The 13,696-nt window shown below is 44.0% G+C and overlaps 1 protein-coding gene across 1 annotated transcript in view; it reads right to left on the bottom strand.

Moving 5' to 3' along the window:
- Positions 1–220: 220 nt before the first annotated feature.
- il16 (interleukin 16) overlaps positions 221–13,696 on the bottom strand; it is a 28,322-nt gene continuing 14,846 nt past the window's right edge. The window contains exons 7-26 of the mRNA XM_058629943.1: positions 13,570–13,675; positions 12,917–13,065; positions 12,680–12,793; positions 12,106–12,220; positions 11,716–11,789; positions 10,770–11,019; positions 10,135–10,252; positions 9,595–9,727; positions 8,992–9,079; positions 8,409–8,662; positions 8,182–8,322; positions 7,167–7,316; positions 6,383–6,476; positions 4,749–5,845; positions 4,028–4,179; positions 3,312–3,477; positions 2,221–2,322; positions 1,855–2,086; positions 1,103–1,231; positions 221–982 (exon numbers count right to left, since the gene is read on the bottom strand). Of these exons, the coding sequence (XP_058485926.1) occupies positions 816–982; positions 1,103–1,231; positions 1,855–2,086; positions 2,221–2,322; positions 3,312–3,477; positions 4,028–4,179; positions 4,749–5,845; positions 6,383–6,476; positions 7,167–7,316; positions 8,182–8,322; positions 8,409–8,662; positions 8,992–9,079; positions 9,595–9,727; positions 10,135–10,252; positions 10,770–11,019; positions 11,716–11,789; positions 12,106–12,220; positions 12,680–12,793; positions 12,917–13,065; positions 13,570–13,675 (3,831 nt within the window). The 3' untranslated portion in view covers positions 221–815. The remainder of the gene's footprint in view (positions 983–1,102; positions 1,232–1,854; positions 2,087–2,220; positions 2,323–3,311; positions 3,478–4,027; positions 4,180–4,748; positions 5,846–6,382; positions 6,477–7,166; positions 7,317–8,181; positions 8,323–8,408; positions 8,663–8,991; positions 9,080–9,594; positions 9,728–10,134; positions 10,253–10,769; positions 11,020–11,715; positions 11,790–12,105; positions 12,221–12,679; positions 12,794–12,916; positions 13,066–13,569; positions 13,676–13,696) is intronic.

Genomic DNA, 13,696 nt, shown 5'->3' with positions numbered 1-13,696 from the left:
AGTGGTTAACGCATGTTTTCGGGGTTTTTCTCTGATCTACAGTTCGGCATTGTTGTTTTTCAGAACGCGAGGAGGAAGTCCTGCCTCGCCTCTGTAAGACCTGACTTGGAAGGATCCTTGACTTTGAGTTGGTATGTCCCACACACACCATTAAAAGTCAAAGGTACAGCCCTGTTTATTTACAGTATCTCTTTTGGTCTGAAATGTCTGGTCAAAGGTGTTGCTGCTTTATTAGAATCTTTATTTAAGAGCACACAAGGAAAACAACAGTTTGCAAATTTCCACACAGTTAATTCACGTGAGCGTTTGACACTGTCCGGGCTGAGAGCTGAGAAATGTTCCACTGAAGGTGAATGAAATACTGGTGATGAGATGAGACTGAGACTGAATGGCTGAAAGTGACACTCAGAAATCTTCGTACACCACTTTCCTCGCCAGGACCAAACTCCATAGAGAAAATCAGTGATTTTACATCACAGCACGCACGCGAGTTGTCAATGCACTGCTGCCTCCGTCAGTGAGTTAAATTGTGTTATTTTACGACTTCAGTATCTGAAGTCCTCGATGCTGATCAGCCTCGGTGACCCAGACTTGCCAACAAGGCAGCAGTAGAGCAGCGCCTCCTGTATCTCTGTGCGCTAAAAACATTGATTTTCTCAATGGGATTTGGTACAGATGACAAAATGGAGCGTCCAGTGAGAACAGGCTGTGCATCAGTAGATAATGAAAAGGCCATGGATGGTTTATCTTAAGTGCTGTGTTCTTTTGTGTTTTTTTATAAAGTTTTTCTGTTTGGTGAGCAGCGACAGTGTCTCTCAGTCCGTCGCCGTCGGCCTCCTCCTGATCACCGCTGTGACCACTCCCTCAGGTAAAGCCTTGATCAGGTTCCACGCTTCAAACCGCGTCATGTCCTGCAGACTGACTCCCTGCACCTGCAGCAGCTCATCTCCACACCGCAGACCTCTCTGCTCCGCAGCGCCACCTGTGCACACACACACATTTAAAATCATGCCATTATGTGTCCGGTCGAGTCCGTAGTCCATTTACAGCAGTTTTGGGAGCTTTTAAATGAAAAAATAATGTTATTTGTTTTCAAACGTACCAGTAAAGATCCTGTTGATGGTTAAAGGTTTGTCTCCGTGAATGGAGCCTTTTCCTCCCTCCAGAGTAAAACCCACTCCTCCAGCTCCTTTTTCCAGCTGCACACACTCCGGAGCTCCCTGCTCCTCCACTGACACACACACACACACAAATACAATTACATATATGAATTTAAAGGGGCAACACACAACTTTTAGCAGCAGTAGCGAGACACACATGTATTTTCCTCTGAGTTGTTGTTGTGTTGTATCATAATAAACACACCTGTGTGTCGATACCAGGTCCATTGTTTTATACGGGAGGAAAAAAAGGTCTTTGTCATTTAAAATCATTGTAAACCAAAAAAGCCTCATCCTGGCTAGTAAAAGATGGACATGGCGACGTGTGGCGCTAAACAGAGGCCACTGATAATCTGTTAGAGTAAAGCAAATATAAACCACACTAGGGCTGAAACGCTGCATCAAATACTAAATTAATCAACTGTTTTGATAATCGATCAATCTTTTTTTTTTTTTTTTTACAATAATTAAAACAAGCTTGAATGTGAATATTTTCTGGTTTCTTTGTCCCACTTGACAAAGAAATCATTAAAACTGGATCATTTTGGACTGTGGACAAAAGAAATGACATTTTATGGACCAAACAAGTATCGTTAATCGTTAGTTGCAGCCCTGAACCACGCCCTTTGGAGCCAGAGATCCAGGATCAACCTTAGATGGCTGGTTTCTCAACAGTTTGTTTTTTGAGACTCACGCGAAGGAGTCGGCTCTTCGCTCCTGCAGATTCCCGCCTCTCTTCCTTCGTCCTCCGCTCTCTTGGCGATGACGACCACGGCGAGTTCGAGGCCTCGGGCCTGACGCAGAGCCGCGGTGGCGGCGGCGTGTGTGACGCCGCGCAGCGTTTGACCGTTGATGGACAGAACCTCGTCCCCTTTGAGGATGGTTCCCTCCTGAGCTGCCAGGCCGCTCGGAAACACCTTATGCACCTGAGCGAGAAAAAGCCCAGTCTTAAAGGGACAGTTCAGCTCTTTCCCATTCATTGATTTCATGAACAACTGCACGTCAGTGACCACGAGTGCGATGCGTTTGCTCTGCCTTCACAATTCACAGAGGTGCTTACTATCAGAGCTTTACTCTCCAGGTCAGAACCTCCAGCGATGCTGAATCCCAGTCCTGCTCCTTCCTCTTTGTGCAGAATCACAACGTGGATGTCCACCAGTTGCTGTGGTTAAACATGAATTCACTTAATTACTGAATATGTTCAGTTTCTGTATGTAATCATACAATAATCTACGTAACACTGTACGTACTCATCAAAATGTAATCATACACATTTCAAAACTTTTCCAAAACATTCACCAAATTCCATACCATTTCCAGGCCTGGAAACTTTTCCATGAATTTCCTGACCGTGGGAAGGAACCCTGTATTGAGCCCCATTTCCACCGAGCACTACAGTTCAGTACATGAGGTCATTATTTGTTTCGCTCGTCAAAAGTTGTGAAACTGATCTGTAACTTCTCACTTTTATTCACCGTGTGTTGTGAAACATAACATACTGGTCTAGCACCTAAAGGGGGAGGAGCCAGAAACACAGCAGCTCTTTATGGATAATCGTGACTCCGTCAGGAGACGACAGAAACGGAGTTGGAAAAACACAACATGTGCTTGTCATGTTGAGGAATTGATTTGCACTGCATCCCTTAATTTTTTAAATTTTAAATTGAACTTTCTTCTTCTTCTGCCTCCATCTTGTCCTCTCCCTTGTGTCCTCTTCTGTTACACCAACTGTCCTCATGTCCTCCTGCACAACATCCATGAACCTCCTTTGGGGTCTTCCTCTTTTCCTTCTCCTCCTGCCCGTCAACATCCTTTGTCCAATATAATCTCTGTCCCTCCTCTGCACGAGACCAAACCATCTCAACCTTCACTCTCTTACGTTACCTTCAACCCGTTCAACCTGTGCTGTCCCTGGATTATGCTAATTTCTAATCCTGTTCAGTGCCAATGAGAATCTCAGCATTTCCAGCGTCTCCTGTCTGTTAGACACTGTTTGACACTGTCTCCAAGAAGTCATACATCGCAACAGGTCTTACTATCGTCTTGTAGTACAATTTTAAACATGATAAATGTTTAAAGACATTTATTAAATTGAGACCAAGACATAAAAACTGCACTGTGCAGCTCGGTGGAACTTTTTTTTTTTTTTACCTTCAGAGTCTCTTCATCTAGAGTTGAGACTTCCTGGATCATCATCTGTATTTCCTGTGAAGGGATCGCTGACATCACGGACTGAGCAGACGCGGAAGTGACCGCCGCCTCGTCATGTGACGTCCCCTCCTCTCGCTCAATGGTGCACTCTCTCAGTGTTGCCAAGCTGTGTTTTAAAACAAACAAACAAACAAACAAATCAAGTTCTGGTGAAAAAAATAACAAAAGAACACTTCTGTTTAACAGGAAGTTGTTTAAAAAAAAAAAATCTGAAACCACTTCCTCTTGATATAAAACAGGAACAGGGTGTTTCCTAAAAGAACCCACTCTATGCAGACAATAGAATAATGTGACCCAAGGGTTAGGGTTGCAGAATATAACATCTCTGACTATTTTACTGTAATTTCTGTAACACCTAATATTATTTTGAAAAGGTAAATTATCACTAATTAGAACATTATTTATAGTGCTTTCCCTGAAGGTGTATCTCCAAATTGTCAACTTCAATTCACAATTTCAAGATGGCTGCTGCTGCTAGCATAAAAGTTGCAGTTTTGTACAGTTTTTGTTTTTAGCAATTTTTTTGTCTCCAGTTTAAAAGAAGTTTATCCGTCCTATCACTATTGTGGACATTTTGCGAAAAGCCATGTATCAAATGGGCTACATTAGCTTGCTAGTTAAATTGACCTGTGTGTGTGTGTGTGTGTGAATCTTACCTGACGGAGAATCCTCTGTCGCTTGTGTCCACAGCTGACTCAGACTCGCCAACATTGTTAGCGTCCTCTGACGTGGCGTCCTGCAGGTTTGGAGAGCGCTGGTTCCCGTGGCTTGAGCACATGGGTAGAGAACGCATCAGTGCCTGTGAAACCTGGAGTTAAAACAACACACAGACATAGAGAAAAATGTAGTTACCTCATGAAGGAAAACAATACAAATGAGACTTTTTCAATCATATTTCAATGTCTTTTGCAAGGTTAAGGTGGAGAATGTCAGTGTTTATTGGCTTATGGGCACACAACAGTTGTTGGTCTACAGGAAAACGCAACATTCAAAAATTCAAGAATAGAAGCTGACATCAAATGCAATTTCTCTTAACTGTCACTGCGAACTTGTCGCACCTACTTTGGTTTAGGGACTTTTCTCAGCTCAGTAGGAACCTGAGTTATGTACTGTAAGTGTTTGATGATTGGTCCAAATCATGAGTCAATAGCCCCAAGCAATTTTGCTGTTGTGCAGATATGACATCATGTTAACGTTGGTTGGCTTCAGTCACTTGACCGTTTTGACTGATTCGGCAAATAAAAACTGAGAAAAAGCTGCACTTGGATGTTTTTCGGGGAGCTCCATGGTGGCTAGTTCCTATAACTGGTCCAAAAAAGCCTGAGCTACCAAGTTTAAGCATAGACTAACAACATTTCCTGACATTTGGAACATTACCTGGTTGCTGAAGGCGAGGATTTTCCCTAGATTTTCTTCCTCTAGGCCTCTCGTGGAGTTACTGTCTGTTGGGAGGTCAACACTCGCTGTCATACTCGGCGGCTTTTCTTGGATTTGCACTTCACCATCCTCTGCTGCCTCTGGAGGACTTTCCCCTCCACCAAGATCGGATTTAAGAGACGTTGGAGGAGGTAGTTCCTCGCTGAGATCCACCTTCTCTGGCTCTGATGCCGGCGAGGAAGGTAAGATATTCCTGTCGTTGTCGGCTGAAGCTGAGTCATTAATTCCAGAGTCCAGGTCAGTGCTGATGGTGTCAGACGGTTGAAGAACTGTCAGGTTTTGAATGGAGGGGGGTCCATCTTCACAGGAAGTGATATAGGGGGAAGTAGCGACATTGAGGTCTGTCTCTCGAACACATTCAGATTGGTCTGACTGGATCTCTTTGGTGATCCCATGCTTGCTGTTCCCACGCTCTTCACATGAGTCATGGTAACTCCTGGTCTCCTTCTCCACCAGAGGAAGGGATGCGGAGGGGGCCACCAGCCTCCTCTGGCTCCTCTTCTCTGGACTCTCTGGACTGGAAAAAGTCTCAAATGAGTGGATCTTTTGTTTGATGGACAGGTTTGCGGCAGATGAAGCAGATCTGATTCCGAAGTTTCTGCTGAATCCTGCAGCAGATCTCTGCTCTGCAGAGTTTACGCGCTTCTTCACGTCCTGCTCGTCTCGAATTTTCCTCAGACTCTGGCGGAACCAGGTGGGCTTTGGTGCCACCGGGGGCCCCTTCTTTAATTCTGGAGTTTCGCATGGGTTCTCTGGAATGTCGTTGGATGGAGGATCTGAAGTATCATCTGTGGCCGTGCCGTTAAGCTCGACAGCTTTCTCCTCATCACTCATGGTCGCGGGCTTGCTGTGGATGTTGACCGGTCGGGTACCGTCTGTGGCGTGCTGGAGGTGGATCTCGGGTGTTTTTTCCGGGGAGCTGTCTGAGAGGCGAACCCAGGGATCCTGAAGATGATCTTGGGAACGTTGCTCAATACGTGCCTGCCTCCTCAAAGCTCCTCTCTTTGGCAGTGAGCAGAACAACACTGAGGAATCTCCTGTCAAGACACGAGAGAAGAAAAGTATTTCAGAGGTTCTATAACTACTGAAGGCGTGGATTGCTGTTTCCAGATCCTGCCGGTTGAGGAAGAGCTTTACTCTGCATTTTAACAGCTTGTTTTAATCACCGAGTCGATCTATCACGTTTCACACTGCTGTCAAAAATCACACCCCAGGTTTTTTTTATAGCTTGTCTGAAATGAGAGGCCAGAGCACCAACACTTTACACAAGCCAGCACCAATCAAGAAATGTAGTGAGAACCACTGATTAAATTTGAGTTTTGAAATATGATGGTTCAAAGACACGAGCAGTTGATGAACTTTACTGCAGCCCCAGTTTATCTCCATCAGTTTTATTCACTGACACGTTAAAAACCTGCCTGCAACAGGAAATGGAACCACAGTTTCTTTCGACTGAAATATTCAGCACAACCACAGCATCCGTGTTGAAATGCTTCTGCATTTTTGGAGAACATTTTATGCAAAGTTGTATTCAGGTGAATAAATTTAAGAAATTAAACGGCACAGTTTCTCACCGAAGTGTCGCCTGTCGTCGACGGAGGCTGCAGCGTCTCGATGAGTGCGATCGTCTTTGCTCCCCTCCGACTGTTCTCTTATTCGTTCTCCTTCCTGTGACACAAACAGGAAGTCTTGTGTCATGACTGCTTCGCTGACAGAAACCACAAGAGAAGTGAAGCTTCCGCTCAGACATTGATCTGCATTCAACCGCTACTTCTTCACCGTTTGATTCTAGTCACTAAACGGTGTACAACGAGCATGACGTGACCACGACGTGCCACATGCTTCCATGCAAACATTTACACTGACACGAAACTGTCACAGTGCTGTCAAAAAGGCAGGTGTACACCTGAACATCCAGCATCAAGAACTTGACTTTGAACATGGCATGTTGGGCTGAATAGTTAAATAAAATAAAGTATGACCCTGCCTTTCGCCCGATGTCAGCTGGAAATGAATTTATTAACGACAAAAAACACAGCCATGCATTGAACATGCGTCCACTAGCGCAGAACAGAACAGTTCACTCCACATCAGTTCACATACGTTCCTGAAGAGTAATCTCAGGATCTTTTGTAAGGCTCTGTACAGACTGAAGAACTGCAGGCGGTGGAAGGAGAGTGAGAGGGAAACACGGTTAGGATCAGTGTCTCACACAGTGAAAGGTTAATATAGTGACTAGAGATGTTTTGTTTTTCTATCATGCAACGTGATGGAAAGCTCTGAAAATAAGCGGATCGTGGTGAAATATGATTATCAGAATTATCATGGATGAAGAAAATAGTCTTCAGACTATTGTACCAGGCAGCTGCTGTGTGACGTCAGGTCCACTCCCTCGTCTCTGACTGGGGATCCTCGACTGGAACCACTGGAGTCTCCGTTATACCCTTCTTCACTGGTCACGTCTGGCCAGCAGTATCTCTGAGGAGCAGCACGAGCCCTGCAGAGGGGCTACACACACACACACACACACATATGTAACGTTAATCTCATTCTGTGTAGTTTCCTGTTTTATTTTGAAACTTAACATTCTTTTCTTGTTGCAGATCACTTCCTGTCATTCTGCCACGCCCCACGAGCGTGATTACATGCCCCGCCTTCATTACGATCACCTGGGTTCTATGAGCCACGTGCAGTATTCACTGTAGATCAGGGGGCTGCCCAAATTACGGTTTGGGACCAAATTTGGCCCGCCAAAGATTATTAGTATTTGATTTGGCAGATTTTTTATAACGGATGCCCTCCCTGACACAATCCTCCCATTTATCCTGGATTGGGACCAGCACAAGGAGTACAGTAGATGTCGCCTCCCCTAAGGCTGGGGTCAATTTAGTGTGTCCAATTAAACCAATCAATGGGGAGCAATGGGGGATTGGGAACCTTGCTCAGAGGTACCCCAGCCCTTGATCTGCCCGGATTCGAAAAGACAATCCTTTCTCCGAATTCCCTTTCCACAAGGCCAGGGGCTGCCCTCTGTTAAAGCAAATATTACTTATTACTTTTTTGGCTTTCAGCTGCTACCCTCTCTTGGGTTGAGTTGTTGGTGATGATTTGGCAGAGATTTATACGCTGAATGCCCTTCCTGACACAATCCCTATTGATCCTGGATTGGGCCCGGCCCCAAGGAGTACAGTAGATGTCAACCCCCTGTGGCTGGGGTCAATTTAGAGTGTCCAATTAACAATGCGCATGGGGATTGAATACCTTGCTTCAGTGACAAGGCAAGTTATCTTTCCGCTTGGCTACGGGCTGCCCATTAATAGGAGTTTGCAGTTATGGCAGCCCTGGTATGGATGAATGGATTGGTGGATGGTACCTTGTTGCTCTTGAGGCCCAAGTCCAGGGTTAGCTGACTGGAGCGGTTGCTGGCACCGGGAGAGTTGTATGGAATGTTATAGTCTTCATCAAGATACATGGGCACAGACAGTCTGTTTTCTGACCAAGTCTCTGTCACAGACTAAAAGACGGGGGGACGAGTTAAGACGTGACACAACAACAGAAGACTTTAATTTGCGTAGAAGATCACAAAACGCACATGCTCACCTTGTGTGTGTCGAGGCTGTGGACGCGTCCTGACGGGAGGTGGTGGTGGTGGTGTGTGTTGTGCAGGTTGTGGTGTGTGTTGTGCAGGTTGTGGATGGCGAGGCAGCGGCTGTAGTTCTGGCTGTTGGCGTTGTCGCTACAGGAGCGAGTCATGGTCTTCTGCGCTCGTCGCACCGTCTGCTGACTGACGCTCCTCTCCAGACAGTGCTCGCACCTCTGACGACTGTGAGAGCACGAGTCCAGTCTGCGCAGACCTGCAACAAAAAACACACCAAACAGATGAATTTATTATTATTTCCTCTGTTGCTCCTGTAGGGGTCGCCCACTGAGGATTTTTGCACAAACGTTAAGTGGTAACTGCTTATAGTCACATCTACTTGCCGTCTCTACATATAATATTGGATTGTGGCATCATAACAAACAAGGGAGACACAAAATTCAAGCACTTTCAACAACCCGTGTTTATTGTCTATTTAGCCTTTCAAGGTCCAAATTCACATGTTTTCAAGGATTTTCTGGTGGGAACCCTGAGAGAGAAGTATGGTAGAAATCAATCAACGATCTTTGTTAGATTTAACTTTACCGTCAATGCTCCACTGACTCTTGTCCTTCCTCAGTTTGCTGTTCTGCACTGCGAGAGCGATGGCGTCATTCAGCTGCTGCTCTGATACCTGTGACACACACACACACACAGTACAGAGGATTAACAACATCAACGTAACACTATAACTATATATATATATATATATATATACATATGTATATATATTAATTTATAATTTCTTGGAACTACAAAGCCATTTTCTGACATCATTTCCCTAAAAAGTTTTATTTCATAAAGTTTTGTTTAGGTTCTGGAAAAACCTTAACCCTGTGAGTTAAGTTAAGAAAGAAACTGGATGCATAAGTAACGAGCAGTGCGTCTCCATTGCAGAGTCTTGGTTTTCATTTTGGCAGTCGTGTTTTCAGATTAGAGCAGCCACACTTTTCTTCTTTAGAATAAAGCTAAAGAATAAAGTGGCTCACAACAAAATAGATGGTGAAAACAACCTTTGCTCGCAGTTTTAATGTCTATTTCAGTCGAATCGATCACACACTCAGCAAATTTCTGAACCTGTTTTGGAGTAAAGGCACTTTAGCGTTTTAGTACGTGAGGTTTAATGAGATTATTGAACCCATGACGTACTTTGTGGTCCGGGTGGCGACTGATGATGATGTGGACCGGACCTGGTGAACACTGGCTCAGGACTGTGTAGACGTCGTTCAGTGCCATGCTGTAAACCACAGTGTCGTTGATCTCCATGATCTCGTCTCCACACCTACAGGTCCAAAAAAAAGAAAAGAGGAGGAACTTAAAGCTGCGGTACGTAACTGCTGTTTGTTTGTTTTTGTTATTATTTTGTGAAACAGAAACGACGAAACACTATTTGTTTGCCACGTCCTTCATCTAAAAAATGACAGTATCAGCCCAGACTGAGGGAGTGTTTATGTGTATACAACACCAGAGCTGGGGCGGGCGGAGACAAGACGTGATAATTAATGAATTAACTGCTGAAGAACTGAGTTTTTTTAGTCATAGATGATCCAGCAGCTCCATGAAAAGTTCGATTTTTCTTTCACGTATTTATCACAATACAAACCCGCAGCCTGCAGTTACAGTATCTCACACAAAGACATAATCTGTAATTCCAGTGTTAGTGCAGTTACTATGGTAACTCTCTTGTACCATAGTCGGCCGTCCATGTGAGCGACAGATCCAGGAGAGAGAGTGTGGATGTAGATTCCGGGGCATCCGTCAGCAGATGGAACACAACACAGTCCAATACCCAGACCAACACCAGCCTCTGAGGAGGAGACAGAGACAGACAGAGACAGAGAGAGAGACACCTGCTGTGAGACTGATGTTTCCCAAACGATGGAAAACTGTTGTGACCCAAAATCACAGCATAAATCAGGACAAGAGCAAAATTCACAGCCATATCTACAAAATATATAATTTGGTAAATGAATTATTTCCAAGAGATGTTTGATAAATGAATAGAAACTCTTATTTTATTCATATTATTTAAAACATAGACAGATATTTCTTAACTTAAAGATTCTGCAAATTTGTTTTATTTATTCTCCAGTCCAGTTGGTGGCAGTAACGCTCCTCAAACCTGCTCATACATAAAATGTAAATATGTATAAATGTCCCTGTACCACATACACTGTTGTGTACACATAGATATATATAAATATTGAGTGGAATTTTTATTGAATGGAAAATATGGGAATTTTTCCAACCTTCAAGTTCAGATACATCTGTTTATGTTTGATGTCTAGAAACAGCTGAATCTCAGAAACTCTGTGACCTCTGACCTTTGTGCAGGATGATGTCCATCATGACTCGGTCTCTGGGTTTGACAGGTTGACCCGGGACGCTCAGTGAGTTACTGCAGCTGTTGTTCAGGTAGTTGTAGTCGCCCATGTTGGCGCTGACCCGCGAGATTCCCGCGCTGGAGCTGAGGGAGCGCGACCTGCACAGCTGCGTCACCTGCACCTGACCACAGAGGGCGCCAACGCGCAGGCTGGTCCTCACCACCAGAGTCAGCAGTCCCTTCCTGATTTGCTGCACAGATTTTTTGTGAGTCACAAATTCTGATTCATTGTAGATCACATTTAAATGTATCAGTTGCTACATGTGTTCAATCCCAAGAAGGTTAGCACTAGCATTAGCCACAGGTGAGTAGCCACTTTAATCGTATAAACACAACCTAATAATGCGAACGCTAACATGCTGATGCTACAGCTAACAAACCAATGCTAGAGTTAAAAAACTGATGCTAGAGCTAACAAGCAATATTAGAGCTAACATCGAGATGCTTGAGCTAACATTGAAATTGGATGATTGAGCTAACAACCCGATGCTAAATCTAACAAGCTAATTCTAGAGCTAACGAGATATTGGAGCCAACAGCCAGATGCTAGAGCTAACATGCTGATTCTAGAGTTATTATATACATATATATATATGTGTATATATATATATATGTATATGTATGTCTATAGCTATATTATTGACCTTTATTAATTGATTATTTCATGAATTCACACCAAGCGACAGCCCAAAATAATAAAAAAAATCCACTGTAATATTACACTGATGTGGACATTGTTTACACGACTTTATCAAGAAAGAAAACTGGCTCCGTTCACAGATACATGAAGGAACTAAAGAAAGGAATTTGGACCCAAAGTTACTTCTGCATTCAAAAATAAACAACATATTATTATTTATTTTTAACTTTAAAATCATAACACTTACTTTGAACTTGTGCAGAGCTTCGTCGTGAGTCAGACCATGCAGAGACTCTCCATTCAACTCCAGGATCTCATCACCTGTACAGAGACACAGACACGGTAAGAAATCCTGCGTATTGTACCTTTATAATATTTCAAAAAGAACTTTTAATGCCTTCACTCCACATCAGGAGCGTCCTATACGTCAATATCAACCTGAGATTACACTAAAGGTCTTAATCTAAACATTAGTGGCTGAATCAGAAAAATATGTTTTGATTACTTTCCTTTTTTCTTCTGGGATTATTGTGACATTTTTCAAAAACGTGACCATTTTACAGTAATAAGAACGTTTTGTTCTACAAAGTGAAATCATTGTGCTTCTGGCCGCTCTGGTTCATGTTTTCACCCTCACCCTCCTGCAGTCGTCCATCAGCAGCAGCTGCTCCTCCAGGGAAGATGGTCTTCACGTAGATTCCCATTGGTCCGTACATGCTGTCCTTCCCTCCAACGATACTGAAGCCCAGACTCTGAGAACAGCAGCAGAAACACTGTTCGTTTAACTGTTAAATGACTCCTCTGTTAAATTTTGAGATTTTAGACATTTCCTTAATAAAATGTCCTAAATAAATGCATGTTTTCAGGGATATTTAAGTCTTTTTAACTGATCTACAGTTCGGCTTGATTCTTGTGTCGGACGTTGCGCTCATGACTCTTACAGTGACGACACGCAGCCGTGATATGTTGACTCCACCCACATTGAGGAGGAGCTATAATTATGGAAAACAATACCAAACTAAGTAGAGTAGGCGGAGCCAGAGAGCCAGAGAGTCAGGAAAGTGTTTACTGACGTTACAAAACAAGTGAGAAGTAGGAGCTTTTTTTTTTTGTCCCCATAGACTTCCATTCAAACTTTTTCACAACCAGCAGAGTCGCCCCCTGGTGGCCGACTGCTACTGCCTGGGTGCGTGCGTGGAGTTTGTGCTTACTTTGCCGTGTCCCTTCATCAGGACGATGTTACAGATGATGAACGCTTGTTGCACGTTGCTGCACGAGTGAACGAGCTGGGCGGAGCTGAGAGAGCGCGAGGGTCGCTGCACGGGCTGGAACACACACACACACACACACACACGCAGTGAGAGACACACTTAAACCAAATAAGTGGGAAAATAAGTCGACGACAGAAGTTACAGACTCCACCCATATCAGTGACATTAATCAAATACCTGTGTGTTGGTGTGAGGGAACTCCAGCTGCTGCGACAGTGACTTCCTGTTTCCATAGAAACCAGCATTCCCGTGCGTGTGACTGCTGCAGAGCTCGGGGGATTTCATGATGATGGCGTCCAAGTCCCCGATCCAGTACGGCTGAACGCCTGGAGACGTGACAGTGACAGGACACGTGTGAGTGAAACCCGGAAACCTCTTTATTCCGATGTTACTTTTTTTAACCTAACACCAACCCGTGTTTTCTGCTGTTACTGCTGTTTACTACGTGCTTTTTTTGTTTGAATTTTTCACTATTTTATTTGTAGAACGTGGTTTTTGCTAAATTAACCCATAAATATATCTCTTTTTTCTTCCATCTGTGTTCATCTGATCAAAGTAACTCAAAATGCATGAAACTCTCCTCAGAGATCCCGTCTACTGCGGCTTTAGTGGTTTAAATATCTTTAAAGTGGGCTTTAAAATGTGTTATCTGATATCAGCCAAATCCACTGACATGACTCATAACAAAAACAGTGTTGCTGCGTCAGCTGCTACCTCTTTGACTGCTACGCTGGCGCCCTCTACAGCTCATATATCGACGTATATCGGTATTTATGATTGGCCCACTAAACATTAAACGGTGAAACGAGTGAAAAGTGCGAGACACACACTGGTTGAGTTGGAGCGTGTCCTGTTGTTGTCCGTCTGCTCTGGTGGACTCTGCTCTGTCTTCTCTGTCTCCCAGCACTTGTCCTCGTTCACCTCTGGGATGGGTAACTGTACACACACACACACACA

Source organism: Solea solea, chromosome 5 (assembly GCF_958295425.1).
Source record: "Solea solea chromosome 5, fSolSol10.1, whole genome shotgun sequence".
In the NCBI taxonomy this organism is placed as follows: domain Eukaryota; kingdom Metazoa; phylum Chordata; class Actinopteri; order Pleuronectiformes; family Soleidae; genus Solea; species Solea solea.
The sequence above is the reverse complement of the archived record's forward strand: the minus strand, read 5'-3'. Positions and strand labels throughout refer to the sequence as shown.